The sequence below is a fragment of the Heptranchias perlo genome, chromosome 11 (genome assembly GCF_035084215.1).
Source record: "Heptranchias perlo isolate sHepPer1 chromosome 11, sHepPer1.hap1, whole genome shotgun sequence".
Taxonomy (NCBI): domain Eukaryota; kingdom Metazoa; phylum Chordata; class Chondrichthyes; order Hexanchiformes; family Hexanchidae; genus Heptranchias; species Heptranchias perlo.
In genome coordinates, this window is record NC_090335.1 from 6,764,773 (window position 1) to 6,783,422 (window position 18,650).

The 18,650-nt window shown below is 45.5% G+C and overlaps 1 protein-coding gene across 1 annotated transcript in view; it reads left to right on the forward strand.

The window, feature by feature from the left end:
• The first annotated feature begins 2,376 nt into the window (after positions 1–2,376).
• Positions 2,377–18,650, forward strand: part of LOC137326888 (von Willebrand factor A domain-containing protein 8-like) — a 49,661-nt gene continuing 33,387 nt past the window's right edge. The window contains exons 1-2 of the mRNA XM_067992270.1: positions 2,377–3,934; positions 12,820–12,978. Of these exons, the coding sequence (XP_067848371.1) occupies positions 12,880–12,978 (99 nt within the window). The 5' untranslated portion in view covers positions 2,377–3,934; positions 12,820–12,879. The remainder of the gene's footprint in view (positions 3,935–12,819; positions 12,979–18,650) is intronic.

Sequence of the window (18,650 nt, forward strand, 5' to 3'; positions counted from 1 at the left end):
TTTCCATGTTTTAAACTTCTATGATTCTATGAAAACTCTTCTGTGTACCATATTTTAGATCTGAATATCACTCTTTAATGATTGGCTTAAATGACCAGGATTTATTCATTTTGATTTGTTACCAATTAGAAACTGAACCAACTATTTTTATCAAACTACCCTCAGCTGCCATTTCCCTTCTTTACCCATGTATAACCAACTAAAAATAACATCTATAACATAACAAATCCACAAAATATTATACAGCTCTGATAAAAAACACTAAACTTGTCGAGCATATTGACAAAGAGAATGAAGTGGATGTGATACATTTTGAAAACATTTAATGAAGTGCCACGTAAGAGGCTTTTTCCAAATATTAGTTCCATGGTGTTAAAGGTAAGGTGGCATGGGTAGAGGAATGGCCAGAGTGTAGAGGTCAGAGAGCAGCAGCACAACGATGCTGCTTGTATTGGCAAGATGTGGTGGTGTGCCTCAGAGACCTGTGATCTCTCCATGTACGTATTTGATTTGGACATGGGCGCAAAAACAAGAATAGCAAAATTTGCTGGCGGTATTAAATTGAAGGCATGGCAAACTGAGGATCAAAGCAAGGGATTGGTGGCAGGCATAAACAGGATGGACATGGGCAGGTATATGGCAAATGCAGTTTAAGAAAAGTAAATGTGAAGTGGGAAAGAGGTGAGAGATCTTCCAGTCCTACAACCCTTCAAGATCTCTGCGCTCCTTCAATTCTGGCCTCTTGTGCATCCCTGACTTTCATCGTTCCTCCATTGGCAGCTGTGCCTTCAGCTGTCTCGGTCCTAAGCTCTGGAATTCCCTCCCTAAACCTCTCTGCCTCTCTATCTCTCCTCTTTTAAGACGCTCCTTAAAACCTACCTCTTTGGCCTTTTAGTCACCTGTCTTTATATCTCCTTAGGTGGCTTGGTGTCAAATTTTGTTTGATAATCGCTTTTGTGAAGTGCCTTGGGACGTTTTACTATGTTAAAAGCGCTATATAAATGCAAATTGGTGTTGTTGTCTAAGTGCAACAAATAATTAACTATGTTTTACTGGTGCAGGTTTTTGGCCGCAGGGATCCACTTTGCTTCACGTCCCTCCCAATCTGTCAATTAAAAAATATGTTTATACTTACAGCGCCCTAAGCTGTTGTTGTGTATATATATATATATATATATATATATATATATCTGCAAGACATTGACTAGGCCACAGTTAGAGTACTGTGTGTTCTCTAAAACATCCCATTATGAAAAGCACATGAAAAAGCTGCAGCATCAATTCACTGGGCTGATGTTCAAGATGTTAATATCTAGCTATGATGAGATACTTGGAAAGCAGGGCTGTAACACTGGAGTGGAGAAGGTCAAAGGAGTCTCTAACAGTAGTGGTCAAAATTATGAAAGGGATTGAGAGGGTAAATAGTGAAAAATTGTTTCTACTAGTCAGTGAATCAGTAACAAAAGGGCATCAATTTAGGGGAAGTTCAAACTTTTTTTTCCACACAAGGGGTTATTAGAATATGGAATATGTGGCCATAGGGTAGTGATTGCTGATTGTGTGCTATCAGCATGATACAAGTACTTCATGCATCATGCAGGAGATGGCGATAATCTTGGACACCCTGTATTGTAGGGCACTGATCTGTCAAGGCAGTCAAAGCACCATTTCAAGATGCCAGTGGTGTGTTGTACAATGGTCCTGGTCGCCTTGTTGTATCCTCACTCTGCTTCTGACCAGTGCACTGGAAGAGCTGAAGAGGTGTGGCCTTGGTTTCCCAGGAACCATCCTTCTAGTCTAGCTTCACCCTCGATAAACCTGGCACTGGTGATTGTCTTCAAGTGAAAGCATCGTAACTGCTGCCTGGGAATGGGTTATTGAGCTGCACAATATGTTGGTGGCGACTGACCAGCTGCACATTGATGGGGTGGGAGCCCTTTCTGATCATGCACGGTCTTGTGTGGGAGAGCTCGTTGTCATCAGGAAAGGAAAATCTGTGCAAAGCGCAGAGCAGTTGGAGAGGCAGCAAGTTCCTGAACTCATGATTTTCTGACCTTCGCTTATACACTTCCTGCTCATATTCCACGTTTCTTCTGTCAGTAAGATTGTTTTTCTATCCCTTGAAAGAGTGAGGAGCAAAAGGGCTCGGGCTCTGAAGTTTTACTTCAGTAGTGTGTTTTGAAAAAAACAAAGCACAGCACAATTTCAAAGTGTTCTCGTCAATGAGTAAAAGCACAGAAGTTCTCAGATCAAAACAGCCAACTGGATATCTACATATTATTCACACACAGATAAATACATGGGCTGGATAATTGTACTGAAGTAAGCATTAATGAGCGAGTGTTTTGAAGCCGATGAGTTAAATACTAGGACAGAGCTTGATGTTCATATACCCAGGTAATGAGAAGTAATTATTCAACAGAAACTACCCTCGAGCACCAGCGACCACCAGCTCAGTACTGAGAGCCACGCGCAGCTGGGAAATAAACACTAAGTGGGACAGCAGTTAACGGGGAATCTGTCATCTCACCATCGCTCCCCACCTGCCCCACAGCATTACAACACTCAACGTCCTCTAACACGAGAAGAAAGCTAACCTTTCATTATTTTAATTTAAAGCACTGAATCACATTGTTAAAGAATGTGAGGATACTGCTTTCCTGAAGGTTGGCTGTCACTGTAGTCTTGCATTGCATCACCACCTCCTCCTCCTCTTCCTCCTCCTCCTCCTCCTCTTACAATTGATGTGTGCTCAGGAGCAGTCAGCTGCAACCAGTTTCCAATAAGGAGAGTAGCGGCAAGGGGTTATTATGGGTTGCAAGTCTGCGCTTGCTCTGTCTCTGTTTACATTGTTTCCATGGCATTGCTCATCAATGGAGCAATGAGAATGATGGACAACAAATTGCAAACGTTATTTTTATTCTGACCAAGGTGATCAAAGCATCAGTGGGCAGTGCCATTTTATATCCAATGTCTCCGGCAGGTTATACACCAGATCATGGAGCCAGTACAGACCGCCTGGAACACATAGCTCACAGTCCCTTGTAACACTTCCGAGGAACATAGGAACAGGAGCAGGCCATTTAGCCCCTCGAGTCTGCTCCACCATTCAATGAGATCATGACTGATCTGTGACCTAACTCCATATACCCGCCTTAGCCCTATATCCCTTAATACCTTTAGTTAACAAAAATCTATCAATTTCAGATTTAAAGTTAACAATTGAGCTAGCATCAACTGCCGTTTGCAGAAGAGAGTTCCAAACTTCTACCACCCTTTGCAGCTAGAAGTGTTTCCTAACTTCACTCCGGAAGTCCTGGCTCTAATTTTTAGGCTATATCCCCTAGTCATAGATTCCCCAACCAGCGGAAATAGTTTCTCTCTATCTACCCTGTCAGTTCCCCTTAGTATCTTGAAAGCTTTGATCAATTTGCTCCTTAATCTTCTAAATTGCAGGGAATACAACCCTAGTTTGTGTAATCTATCCTCGTAATTTAACCCTTGGAGTCCAGGTATCATTCTAGTAAATCTATGCTGCACTCCCTCCATGATCAGTATATCCCTCCAAAGGTGCGGTGCTCAGAACTGAACACAGTACTCCGGGTGTGGTCTAACCAGGGTTTTGCATAGCTACAGCATAACTTCTACCCCCTTGTATTCTAGTCCTCCAGCTGTAAAGGCCAGCATTCCATTAACCTATTTGATTATTTTCTGTACCTGTCCATGATGGAGTGCAATGGAGCACAGAGTGATCATGCTGAGAGTTTGGTGAGTGTGGGAGTTCGGTGAAGTGGGGGAAGGAGGTGCTGCTTTGCCTTGCTTTTCCTAACTTTTTCCACAGAGCAGTGCGGACCTGAGCGGCAGAAGACTGAGAGTGGGGAATAAAAGCAGCAGCAGACCTGCAACAAGAGAAAACTACTGTGCGACATCGCAGGTGAGGCAGGAGAGTCCGAGAGGTGAGCACAGTATAAAGGGAGAGACCGAGAGCGGGAGGAGAGTCCGAGAGGTGAGCACAGTATAAAAGGAGAGACCGAGAGCGGGAGGAGAGTCTGAGAAGTGAGCACAGTATAAAAGGAGAGACCGAGAGCGGGAGGAGAGTCTGAGAAGTGAATGCAGTGTAAATCTAAGGCAAGTCATGACAGCACAGCTTGCACCCGTGTTATGCTCCTCCTGCACTATGTGGGAAGTCATGGACACTACCAGTGTCCCTGGCGACCATGTGTGCAGGAAGTGTGTCCAGCTGCAGCTACTGGCTAACCGCATTTTGGAGCTGGAGCTGCGGGTGGATTCACTGTGGAGCATCCATGATGCTGAGACTATCGTGGATAGCACGTTCAGTGAGGTGGTCACACCGCAGGTAAAGATTACGCAGACAGAAAGGAAATGGGTGACCGCCAGACAGAGTAAAAGGACTAGGCAGGTAGAGCAGGAGTCCCCTGGGGCCATCTCCCTCTCAAACAGGTATACTGCTTTGGATACTGTTGGGGGAGATGGCTTATCAGGGGAAAGCAGCAAGAGCCAGGTTCGGGGCACCACGGGTGGCTCTGCTGCACAGGAGGGGAGGAAGAAGAATGGCAGGGCTATAGTGATAGGGGATTCAATTGTAAGGGGAACAGATAGGCGTTTCTGTGGCCGCAAACGTGACTCCAGGACGGTATGTTGCCTCTGGTACTAGGGTCAAGGATGTTGCGGATATTCTGGAGGGGGAGGGTGAACAGCCAGTAGTCGTGGTCCATATCGGTACCAACGACATAGGTAAAAAAAGGGATGAGTTCTTGCAAGCTGAATTTAAAGAGTTAGGAGATAAATTAAAAAGCAGGACTTCAAAGGTAGTGATCTCAGGATTACTACCAGTGCCACGTGCTAGTGAGTATAGGAACAGGAGAATAGACAGGATGAATGCGTGGTTGCAGGGATGGTGTAGGAGGGAGGGATTTAGATTCCTGGGACATTGGAACCGGTTCTGGGGAAGGTGGGACCTGTACAAGCGGGACGGGTTACACCCGAGCAGGACCGGGACCACTGTCCTCGCAGGGGTGTTTGCTAGTGCTGTTGGGGAAGGTTTAAACTTGAGTGGCAGGGGGATGGGAACCTGAGCGGGGAGTCAGAAGGGAGTAAAGTTGAGAGCAGCAAGAGAGGGGAAGACCCAGGGGAAATTTACAATACAAATAGCACAAACAGTTGTTCAAGAACAAGTGAAAAGGAAAAGCGTAGAGCAGCAGAAAGAAAGTGTACTTTAGACACTACAGATCAAGTGAAAACTAGAAGGCGTAAGGTGATTAACCCAGCATCAAAGCTGAACGTCAGGCTAGGGTGTGTGGCCCAACTAAGAGTTCTATATACAAATGCACAGAGTATAAGGAATAAATTAAATGAACCACAGGTTCAAATTCAAATTGGAAGGTATGACATGATAGCTATCACTGAGAAATGGCTGCAGGATGATCAGGATTGGGAACTAAATATATCGGGTTATAAAATCTACAGGAGAGATAGGGAAAATAGAAAAGGGGGAGGAGTAGCCTTACTGATTAGAGATGAAATCACTTCAATGACAAAGGAGGATATAACGAGAGGTAAGCAGACAACAGAGACCTTATGGGTTGAATTGAGAAATAGGAAAGGATCTAAGACTATAGTGGGAATTGTGTATAGGACCCCTGGCAGCAGCTCTGAAGTGCTAGATTGTATAAATGCAGAGATTAGACAAGCATGTAAGAAAGGCATAGTGGTCTTAATGGGGGACATTAACCTTCACATAGATTGGGAAAAGCAGACTAGCAAATGTCAGAAAGGTAGTGAATTTCTTGAGTGTGTCCGGGATAGTTTTCTACAGCAGTATGTCCTAGAGGCAACAAGGGGGCAAGCCATACTAGATTTAATAATGAGTAATGAACCAGATTTAGTTAACGGCTTAACTGTGCGTGAACATCTATCCAATAGTGATCATAACATGATCGAGTTCAATGTAGTGTTTGAAAGGGAAAAGAGTGAATCAGCTGCTATGATTCTAGACTTGGGTAAGACCGACTTCAATGGGATGAGACAGAGACTGTCCACAGTAAACTGGGCAAATCTGTTAATGGGTAAAACGACTGATGATCAGTGGAAAATGTTTAAAGAAACATTTAATGTGATACAGAATCGGTTTATACCCCTGAGGGGCAAGAACTCTACTTGCCACAAAAAACAGCCATGGACAACGAAAGAGGTAAGGGACAGTATAAGACATAAGGAAAGGGCACACAAAAAGGCAAAAAATGGCACAGATCCTGGCGAATGGGAAAGATACAAAGATCAACAAAGGGTCACAAAACGGATAGTAAGAGCTACAAAAAGAGAGTATGAAAAGAAACTTGCAAGGGATATCAAAACCAATACGAAGAACATTTATAGTTATATTAGGAAAAAGAGGGTGGTCAGGAGCAGTGTTGGCCCCTTAAAAACTGAAAGTGGGGATATTGTCATTGACAATGGGGAAATGGTGGACATGTTGAACAATTACTTTGCGTCAGTATTTACAGTAGAAAAAGAGGATAGCATGCTGGAAATCCCAAGAAAACTAATATTGAATCGGGGACAGGGACTCAATAAAATTAATATAAGTAAAGCAACAGTAATGAAGGAAATAATAGCACTAAAGAGTGACAAATCCCCAGGACCAGATGGTTTCCATCCCAGGGTTTTAAAGGAAGTAAGTGAGCACATTGCAGATGCCCTAACTATAATCTTTCAAAGTTCTCTAGATTCAGGAACTGTCCCTCTGGATTGGAAAATTGCACATGTCACTCCGCTTTTTAAGAAAGGAGAGAGAGGGAAACCAGGGAATTATAGACCAGTAAGCCTAACATCTGTTGTGGGGAAAATGCTGGAGTCTATAATTAAGGATAGGGTGACTGAACACCTCGAGAATTTTCAGTTAATCAGAGAGAGCCAGCATGGATTTGTAATAGGTAGGTTGTGCCTGACAAACCTGATTGAATTTTTTGAAGAGGTGATTAAAGTAGTGGACAGGGGAATGTCAATGGATGTTATTTATATGGACTTCCAGAAGGCATTTGATAAGGTCCCACATAAGAGACTGTTAGCTAAGATAGAAGCCCATGGAATCGAGGGAAAAGTACGGACTTGGTTAGGAAATTGTCTGAGCGAAAGGCGACAGAGAGTAGGGATAATGGGTAGGTCCTAACATTGGCAGGATGTGACTAGTTTACAACTTTCAAAATAAATATATTCCACTGAGGAAAAAAGGGGGTAAAAGAAATGACAGCCATCCGTGGCTAAGTAAAGAAATCAAGGATAGTATCCGACTAAAAACAAGGACATATAAGGTAGCCAAACTTAGTGGGAGGATAGAAGATTGGGAATTCTTCAAAAGACAGCAAAAAGTAACTAAAGGATTGATTAAGAAAGGGAAGTTAGATTATGAAAAGAAATTAGCAAAAAATATAAAAACAGATAGCAAGAGTTTCTATAGTTATATAAAAAGAAAAAGGGTGGCTAAGGCAAACATAGGTCCCTTAGAGGATGAGACCGGGAAATTAATGGTGGGAAACATGGAGATGGCAAAAATGCTGAACAAATATTTTGTTTCAGTCTTTACAGTAGAGGACACTAAGAATATCCCAACACTGGACAAACAGGGGACTCTCGGGGGGGAGGAGCTAAATACGATTAAAATCACTCAGGAGATGGTACTCAGTAAAATAATGGGACTCAAGGCGGATAAATCCCCTGGACCTGATGGCTTCCATCCTAGGGTCTTGAGGGAAGTGGCAGTAGGGATTGTGGATGCTTTGGTGATAGTTTTCCAAAATTCCCTGGACTCAGGAGAGGTCCCGGCAGATTGGAAAACTGCTAATGTAACACCGTTATTTAAAAAGGGTAGTAGGCAGAAGGCTGGAAATTATAGGCCAGTTAGATTAACATCTGTGGTGGGTAAAATTTTGGAGTCTATTATTAAGGAGACAGTAACGGAACATTTAGATAAGCATAATTTAATAGGACAAAGTCAGCATGGCTTTATGAAGGGGAAGTCATGTCTGACAAATTTGCTTGAGTTCTTCGAGGATATAACGTATAGGGTGGATAAAGGGGAACCAGTGGACATAGTGTATTTAGACTTCCAGAAGGCATTCGACAAGGTGCCACATAAAAGATTATTACTTAAGATAAAAAATCACGGGATTGGGGGTAATATTCTGGCATGGGTGGAGGATTGGTTATCGAACAGGAAGCAGAGAGTTGGGATAAATGGTTCATTTTCGGACTGGCAACCAGTAACCAGTGGTGTTCCACAGGGGTCGGTGCTGGGTCCCCAACTCTTTACAATCTATATTAACGATTTGGAGGAGGGGACCGAGTGCAACATATCAAAATTTGCAGATGATACAAAGATGGGAGGGAAAGTAGAGAGTGAGGAGGACATAAAAAACCTGCAAGGGGATATAGACAGGCTGGGTGAGTGGGCGGAGATTTGGCAGATGCAATATAATATTGGAAAATGTGAGGTTATGCACTTTGGCAGGAAAAATCAGAGAGCAAGTTATTTTCTTAATGGCGAGAGACTGGAAAGTACTGCAGTACAAAGGGATCTGGGGGTCCTAGTGCAAGAAAATCAAAAAGTTGGTATGCAGGTGCAGCAGGTGATCAAGAAAGCCAACGGAATGTTGGCTTTTATTGCTAGGGGGATAGAATATAAAAACAAGGAGGTATTGCTGCAGTTATATAAGGTATTGGTGAGACCGCACCTGGAATACTGCATACAGTTTTGGTCTCCATACTTAAGAAAAGACATACTTGCTCTCGAGGCAGTACAAAGAAGGTTCACTCGGTTAATCCCGGGGATGAGGGGGCGGACATATGAGGAGAGGTTGAGTAGATTGGGACTCTACTCATTGGAGTTCAGAAGAATGAGAGGCGATCTTATTGAAACATATAAGATTGTGAAGGGTCTTGATCGGGTGGATGCAGTAAGGATGTTCCCAAAGATGGGTGAAACTAGAACTAGGGGGCATAATCTTAGAATAAGGGGCTGCTCTTTCAAAACTGAGATGAGGAGAAACTTCTTCACTCAGAGGGTGGTAGGTCTGTGGAATTTGCTGCCCCAGGAAGCTGTGGAAGCTGCATCATTAGATAAATTTAAAACAGAAATAGACAGTTTCCTAGAAGTAAAGGGAATTAGGGGTTATGGGGAGCGGGCAGGAAATTGGACATGAAGCTGAGTTCGGATCGGTCAATGCCCTGTGGGTGGCGGAGAGGGCCCAGGGGCTATGTGGCCGGGTCCTGCTCCGACTTCTTGTGTTCTTTAGATTTGTGGTTGGGATCAGATCAGCCATGATCTTATTGAATGGCGGAGCAGGCTCGAGGGGCCGATTGGCCTACTCCTGCTCCAATTTCTTATGTTCTTATGTTCTTATGTTCTAGTGGAGTCCCGCAGGGATCTGTCTTGGGGCCTCAATTATTCGTACCTGTTTTTGGAGGTCTCCTAGACTTCAATACTAGGACTAGGGGACATAGCCTAAAATTTAGAACCAGTTCGTGCAGGAGTGAAGTTAGGAAACGCTTCTACACACAAAGGGTGGGAGAAGTTTGGAACACTGTGCTGCAAACGGCAGTTGATGCTAGCTCAATTGTGAATTCTAAATCTGAGATTGATAGATTTCTGTGAACCAAGGGTATTAAGGGATATGGGGCTAAGGCAGGTATATGGAGTTAGGTCACAGGTCCACCATGATCTCATTGAATGGTGGAACAGGCTCGAGGGGCTAAATGCCACTGCCACTTGCTGCCTCCTGATATGCGCCACCTTCTCCTGCAAGAAAGCGGGACGTGTGTCTGGGTGATGTGCCTGTCATGGTTGAATAGCTGCCAGTGTGTGTGGCCTGTGAGTTGTGGGTGTGCGGCTTGCAACAGTGATAATGCGTAAGGGTGAGTGGAAGCATCTGATTGGAAGAGTTCAGTACTGATGGAAAGAGTTTGTTGGTATGTGGGTGATGGGTGGTGTGGTACGTGGAGCAGTGGATGCGGCTAGTGGTGCAGTTGGTAGGCGATGCCACTTGACAGTTGACCTAACTCACCTTCACCACTCGTGTCAAACCATTGAACTTCTTCCTGCACTGCATCCATGTTTGTGGTACCATGCTCCTGGCATTGACTGCGTCCTCTGCTGCCTCCCACTGCCTTTTGAGCATATGTCTGCAGGGCCTCTTGCACCCCACCCCCCACCCCTGTGGATATAGGATGTCCCTCCTTCTGACCACTTCTTGCACCAAAGCCTTTAGTGCATCAGCAGTGAACCATGGTGCATGCACTCTCGTAGGCCTGGTACCAACTTGAACCGGCAGATTGGTGAGGTGTGCCATGCAGATTGGAGGATGTGGGATTTAGTGGTACACAACCTTTATTCAATGTTTTAAAATAACACAACAGTTTGTAAACATAGGGATGGGACCTGCATCTGTGTTTTACGTGTGCGAGATCTGATCTCTGTTCAGACTCCGTGCAGACAGCAGACTGTTATTTTTAGCAAATAACAGTTACCGTCTACCTTTAAGAGATTTAAAGAGACTTTAAGCGAGTCGAGATTCCCCCTGCTGGTGGAAAGTGCGAATGTTATTAAATCCTCACGGCAATGCTGGTGTGGAAGGTTGCGATTAGTTTAGTGCCTCGTCCTGCCTGTGCCGGAAGCACCGATCGCGGGTTAATCGTGAATCGTGATACCCGCGCCCTGTTTCAGGCCTTATCCAATTTAACTGAATGTTACCAACTGCAATTACGATATCAGACAATAATTGGAAAAGGTACTACATTTTCATTAAGCATCTTACCATTGTAACTTGTATTATTTAATGCTACTGGTTGCATTCCTTGGCTGTGGATTAGAGTCTAAAGTTTTTTGTTCTCTGAAGTCTATTTATTGTCTGCCTTCAGTTTGTCAGACACAGTTTTCACTCCAGTGTGAGCAACTTCAGAGCCCGAGTCCCAGAGTTACTTATCCTTCTGAAGCTGACCCTCAGTGTCACACTGAACTGAAGGCACATTTTCACTTCTTTTGTACAGATTTCGACTTTGAAGTTCTGTGTCTAAAGGAGTTCACCATATTGCGAGTGCAATGCCAGATCAAATTAGCATGCTTTAAACAAAGGGGGCTCCTGTTACAAAACAGCCCAGAAAGGGTTGGTCTCGGCCATTCCCACAGGGAGGAAGGGAAAGTCTGCAGCCCTGTGTGTCCCACACCCACCCCACCCCCCGCGCTCTGCTCCTAGTGGCTGGTTGTAGGGGAGCTTTGGCCTGGAAGCTGTGCCCAAGGTCAGGATAAAGGGGATGATTCAAGGGACCTGGAGAGGGGGAAATAACTTCAAACCAGGGAGCTTCTCACCGCAAACAAACCCTTTGAAATGTGAAGAAATGGGAGTGAGATTAAAGACCTCATTATGGGTAAAGACAGAGGACTGGTTGTTCAAGACTGTGTATAGTAATAAAAAAAGACAGTTAAGGTGCAAATATACTGCTCTTTTATTCAGAGGGCAGGAGTCTGGAGTCAGTAAACCAGCTCCCGATGTTTATGGTGATAAATCCGTTTCCTGTAGACGCGTAGGTTCAGTTTCACTTGGTTCTACAGGCTGCAGAAAGACAAAAGGCCAGGAACTGGCTCGGACATTCACACTGTCTCACACACTCACACTATCTTACACACACACACTCACTGGCTTGCACACTGACACATAGATACTCACACTGGCTCACACACTCACTATTTTGCACACTCACAGGCTCACATGTTCACACACATTCACACTGGCTCGCACACTCACACTATCTTGCACACTCGCACTGGCTCGCACACTCACACTTGAATCTGTATAAAAGCAGCTTTAAGGGGAGATTGTCCAGAGTCTGCACCTATCCGCCCGTACTGTATCACCAGAGCTCGGTGAATATGGGAAAATTGGAGACGTGGGGAATTGATGCACTCGACCGTAAAGATACCCTCCCAGTTTCCGATATCCGCTGCACCGGTGCAATCCAGTGCACACGTGCTAAGACCCAGGAAAATCTCTGCTTCAGTCTCTGACTCAATAACCCTTCGTATCCTGAACAATATGTTGATTTTCCATGGCAGTAGTTTTCTTTGTCAGAACTTTTACAAAAATAAAATCTTCTGATGTTGAATAGGACGCCGAGGTTGCAAACAGTCTGGTTCTGACTGAGACAGTGGCCATGAAGGGGTTGGAATCAGTAGCAAGGGTATGGAGTTTGTGGTGGGGCTGAAGGTAATGGCTTTGGTCTTCCTGATATCTGCATCGTGGCAGTTTCAGATTGACTGGAAATTCTCCGCAAATGGTCAATAATTGCCTCCAAATCTTTTCCCCTTTACCATCTTCAGTAATGGAGACGCCTGTTGTCGTGTTTTCATTCACCTCTGAGCAGATGGGATGGCTCCCTGGGCCTAGACAGTTCCACCACCCACAAGCCCAGGTGGGGAGGATTACTGTGCTGGCCTCCTCTGACTGCTTGCCCATAATTTGAGTGATAGTTTGTGCCTAGGTGACCCTGAGCACCAATAAGCAATGTCCAGAGGTTCGTTGGATGCCTTTCATAACCTGGGGGCACCATGTGGAACTTTTTTTCTAATTGCTTCAGACCTCACAGTTCTAATTTGATTTGTTCTTGTTTTGAAAATCAGTCTGGGTGGATCTGATGAAATATTAGTGGTACTGCCCCTTTAAGAGGAAACGCTCGTGACCCTGTAGGGCTAGGCTGTTTGATTTGTTTTGGATTCTGATCAGATTGTAAATATTTTGCCCATCTCTTCAGCTTGGTAGCCCCCAACAGAAACCCAAACGCTTGAGGCTGGTTGTGGATGTCTCTGGCAGCATGTACCGCTTCAACGGAGTTGACGGCAGGCTGGAACGCTCCATGGAGGCTGTCTGCATGGTTTTGGAAGCCTTTGAAAACTACGAACATAAATTTAAGGTAAAGATCACTCTTGAACACAACCAGCTGATTTGGTGTTTTGGAAAGTTGATAAAAACTGAAGAACATAGAATCATAGAATGATACAGGAGGAGGCCATTTGGCCCATTGTGCCTGTGCCGGCTCTTTGAAAGAGCTATCCAACCAGTCCCACTCCCCTGCTATTTCCTCATAGCCCTGCAAATTTCTCCTTTTCAAATATTTATCCACTTCCCCTTTGAAAGTTACTATTGAATCTGCTACCACCACCTTTCAGGCAGTGCATCCAGATCATAACAACTCGCTGTATAAAAAAAAATTCTCCTTCTCTCCCCTCTGGCTTTTTTGCCAATTATATTAAACCTGTGTCCTCTGGTTACTGACCCTCCTGCCAGTAGAAACAGTATCTCCTTATTTACTCGATCAAAACCCTTCATCATTTCATAATTAATAAACATGGCTGCTTTTTCTGACTTGTTTTCAGTAACTTGTACATAACAATTCAAGCTGTTTCATAGAATAGCCACACCAACGAGGGGAGTTATTAGTCTTTGAGCTGTTATATGTGTCAGATGACCATTCTTTTAATACACCATATATCTCACCCTGGAGCTACTCCCATTAGTTCTCCAGCCTTTCATTGGTGAGCAGGCTCTGGCTTCTTAGCCAACTCATCAAACCATTTTCTTCTCACATTTACCACATTCAAAGTTTCCCCAATCATGAGATCTACAGCCAAGTGTTGTTACTTCTTGTGTGAGATAATGTGATCCGGAGAAAAAATTACTTTCCAAATGTCACTGGCCGACCCTTCTGGGCCTTAGCTCAATCGCTTCCAGCAAGCGCTGGACAGCTTTGAACTCACTGGGCTTGGTCACTTCGTCAAGGAATGAACCGTGTGAACCAGTCTTTCTCGGCCAAGTGAACTGACCTTGGCCAAAGGTCGGTCAAACCTGTTTGTTTAATTCGGAACAACACCATACAAAGAATGAATCCACTTTTGTTGTGAATGGGGATGAAAAGCAAGAATATAAAATTAACATAAGGATTGAAACAAAATGGCAAAGAAGCTGTGTATAAACGGGTGGGGGGATGGGTCTGGAAGTGCCTTGATTGGTCTTTCCGAGTGATATCATGGACCTGTTGTACAAGCACAGAGCTGAAGGAAAAGGAGGCATGTTTTGATTCAAGGTGAAGAAAGGGCACAGTTTGCTTCCACTTTGCAGCCCATCGCAGTATTTGGATTGAGAAGGGCAAGTGCTCACTGCAGTGTACCAACTGGCAGCACGCAGAAGATCGATGAGCAAGTCCAGGAGAATTACAACTGCACAGGGCTTAAACAACTTAAATTCACACAAAAGAATATTGGGAATAGAAAATAGAATCCATTTTAATATTAGTCAAGATCGGGAGGAGATAATGATCCAGGTTTATCAAAGTCAAAAGGCTTTTTGCTAACCTTGGCTTGAGCTGGAGGTATTTTAAAGGACAGTCTTAGATGCATTTAAGGGGAAGCTAGATAAGCACATGAGGGAGAAAGGAATAGAAGGATGTGTTGACAGGGTGAGATGAAGTAGGGAGGGAGGAGGCTCATGTGGAGCATAAACACCGGCATAGACCTGTTGGGCCGAATGGCCTGTATCTGTGCGGAAATTCAATGTGTTGTATTGAGTGATTTTGGAAAAGGCAAAACTTACATTGTAACAAATGACCAGCTTGAATGGTTCGATGTTTCAAGATGGTTGGAGAGGTGCTGAAGGCTCTTGTCACCCCACACCCTACATCTCTTTCCCTCCCTGCAGCAGTGGGGATGATGTCCTGTTTCTCAGATGCGATGTTAAACCGATGCCCCATCTGCCTGCTCGGGTTCACTATTTGAGAAAAAGCAGGGATGTGCTGGCCTACATTTATCCTTCAACCTTCACCCCAAAACCGATTCACTGCTTATTCACCTCACTGCTGTTTGTGGGAGCCTGCTGTGTACAAATTGGCTGTTGTGTTTGCCTCTAAGACTCGGAAGTAACTCTTCGGCTGTGAAGTGCTTTGGGCCTCAGCCTCGAGGGTTGTGAAATGCTGGCAGATATTCCCCTAGGGTCCTTGATGCACGAGTTTATACCAGTTGGACATGTTCCTGTTACTTGATTTCACTTGATGCCCTCCACAGCGGTATGTCTGTGCTGACTGCCAAGTGCAAATTCAAATAATGAAAAAGTAGATTTTAATCACACAACCTTGAATATATATATCGCCTGCATCAGCTGGCAGAGGCCAATCGTGGCCATGTGCAGAGTTTGAAATTCAAAACTACATTTTCTGTTTGTGTTCCCCCTCCCTTTTCAGGGTCTGATCTACATCAAAATTATTGGGCTGAAAATTAATGGCTGTATTCAGGCGATTTTCTGATACGCACTCTCAGCTGGTGAGGTTCATAGAATTACCTGGAATTTTACAGCTCCACACGAGCCTCCTCCCACCTTACATCATCTCACCCTATCAACATATCCTTCTTTACCTTTCTCCCTTGTGTACTTATCGAGCTTCCCCTCACCCTCCGCCCGAGGAACATTTACCCTTGGAGTTTGAAAAGTTTTGTTTTTAAAATAGCTTACGATGTAGGGACGACTTGATGGGGACAGTAAGTTAGCGCATCATCCACTTTCAAATCAGACAGGTAATCTACCCCTTCTCACTTGACAGCAGTTGATCAACTAAGTGGAATTGCTAGGAGCCATCACAACAACGAGCCAGTTGGCGTCAGTTCTATAGTTTCACTCAAACAGTCGGTAAGGATGAATGAATTGGATGTGCCAAACTGCTGCAGGGGGGAGAGAGATTCTGTGCATTGGGCCCAGAGATATATTTAGACCAGTCTGCCTCATTTCAAGCTGACTTAGGTGTGTTTGATGTTTGTCACTGGGTGGAAACGAAACTTACTCCATTCCCCAGAACTATCATCTCCTTTTCCTTCTCCTGCACAAAGTGGTGAAGGGAGAACTGGGCCCTTGCACTGAGGTTGGAAATGGGATGTGCAGCAAATGACCAGTGGCCTGTGTCCACACATTGTGCTGGAAAGCATCGCTGCGACAGCATCAATACTCAACACCAACAACAGCCAATCTCCGGAAGCCATCCTACAACTCATCCGCTTCATCCTGGATCACAATGTCTTCACCTTCGATAACCAGTTCTTTACCCAAACACACGGAACAGCCATGGGGACCAAATTCGCACCCCAATACGCCAACATTTTCATGCACAAGTTCGAGCAGGACTTCTTCACTGCACAAGACCTCCAACCAACACTATACACCAGATACATCGACGACATTTTCTTTCTATGGACCCACGGCAAGGAATCACTAAAGAGACTACACGATAACATCAACAAGTTCCATCCCACCATCAAGCTCACCATGGACTACTCCTCAGAATCAGTTTCTTTCTTGGACACACGAATCTCCATCAAAGACGGGCACCTCAGCACCTCACTCTACCGCAAGCCCACGGACAACCTCACGATGCTCCACTTTTCCAGCTTCCACCCTAACCACGTCAAAGAGGCCATCCCCTATGGACAGGCCCTGCGAATACACAGGGTCTGCTCAGACGAGGAGGAACGCGATGGACACCTACAGACGCTGAAAGACGCCCTAGTAAGAACGGGATATGACGCTCGACTCATCGATCGACAGTTCCGACGGGCCACAGCAAAAAATCGCATAGACCTCCTCAGGAGACTAACACGGGACGCAACCAACAGAGTACCCTTTGTCGTCCAGTACTTCCCCGGAGCGGAGAAACTACGCCATGTTCTCCGCAGCCTTCAACATGTCATCAATGAGGACAAACACCTCGCTATGGCCATCCCCACACCTCCACTACTCGCCTTTAAACAGCCACCCAACCTCAAACAGACCATCGTTCGCAGCAAACTACCTAGCTTTCAAGAGAACAGCGTCCACGACGCCACACAACCCTGCCACGGTAACCTCTGCAAGACATGCCAGATCATCGACACAGATACCACCATCACACGAGATGACACCACCCACCAGGTGCATGGTTCATACTCCTGTGACTCAGCCAACGTTGTCTACCTCATACGTTGCAGGAAAGGATGCCCCAGAGCATGGTACATTGGCGAGACCATGCAGACGCTGCGACAACGGATGAACGGACACCGCGCAACAATCGCCAAACAGGAGGGTTCCCTCCCAGTCGGGGAACACTTCAGCAGTCATGGACATTCATCCACCGACCTTCGGGTAAGCGTACTCCAAGGCGGCCTTCGAGACACACGACAACGCAAAATCGTCGAGCAGAAATTGATAGCCAAGTTCCGCACCCATGAGGACGGCCTCAACCGGGATCTTGGGTTCATGTCACGCTACACGTTACCCCACCAGCGAACAAATGTTATCTGTTTTTAATATAATGGGTCATTTGCTGGCTCTCTCTGCCTTCCGGATGTTTCTGCCTCTCTCTGTGTTTTTTTTTTCTCTTTTTTTTCCCTGTTTGTTTTTTTGTTGAATGTGTATTCGGAGGTTCTGCAGGTAACACCTCTCTGTCTGAACACGGTGATTGCCTTGGCAACGGGCAGTTGCAGGGGCAGTCTGTAAACACCATGTATTATTGTTCAATATGTATAAATGCGTAGGCTTCAAGGAGATCTTGAAACATTTGCCTGAGGAAGGAGAAAATCTCCGAAAGCTTGTGAATTTAAAATAAAATTGCTGGACTATAACTTGGTGTTGTAAAATTGTTTACAATTGGAAAACAATTGAGCCGAGCTACTGGCAGCATGGAGGACTGACAGTAAGGGCTTTCACATGGCAAGGCTTGTGTGCTCTGCACAGAATCCAACATATTCCCCCAAAGAACTGGAATCAGGCCAGGAAAGCAGTGAGACAAGACAACTTCTAAAAGAAGCTATTAACTCACTTCATTAAACTAAACTTTCTGATTCTCTAATCCTGCTTGGGCTGTATTTTATCATAACCTGTTATATCCAAACCCCACTCGGGCATGTACATAAACACACACACACACACACCCCAACCTACACCCACACACACCACACACATACCCCAACCCACACACACCACACACATACCCCAACCCACACACACACACACACACCACACACATACCCCAACCCACACACACCACACACATCCCCCAACCCACACACACACACACACACCACACACATACCCCAACCCACACACACCACACACATACCCCAACCCACACACACACACACACACACACACACACACCAACCTACACACACCCACCCCCCAACCTACACACACCCACCCCCCAACCTACACACACCCACCCCCCAACCTACACACCCCCCCACAACCTACACACCCCCCCACAACCTACACACCCCCACCAACCTACACACACCCCCCAACCTACACACACCCACCCCCCAACCTACACACCCATCCCCCAACCTACACACACCCACCCCCCAACCTACACACCCCCCCCAACCTACACACCCACCCCCCCCAACCTACACACCCACCCCCCAACCTACACACCCACCCCCCAACCTACACACCCACCCCCCAACCTACACACCCCCCCCAACCTACACACACACCCCCCCCAACCTACACACCCACTCCCCAACTTACACACACCCCCCAACCTACACACCCACCCCCCAACCGCGATGC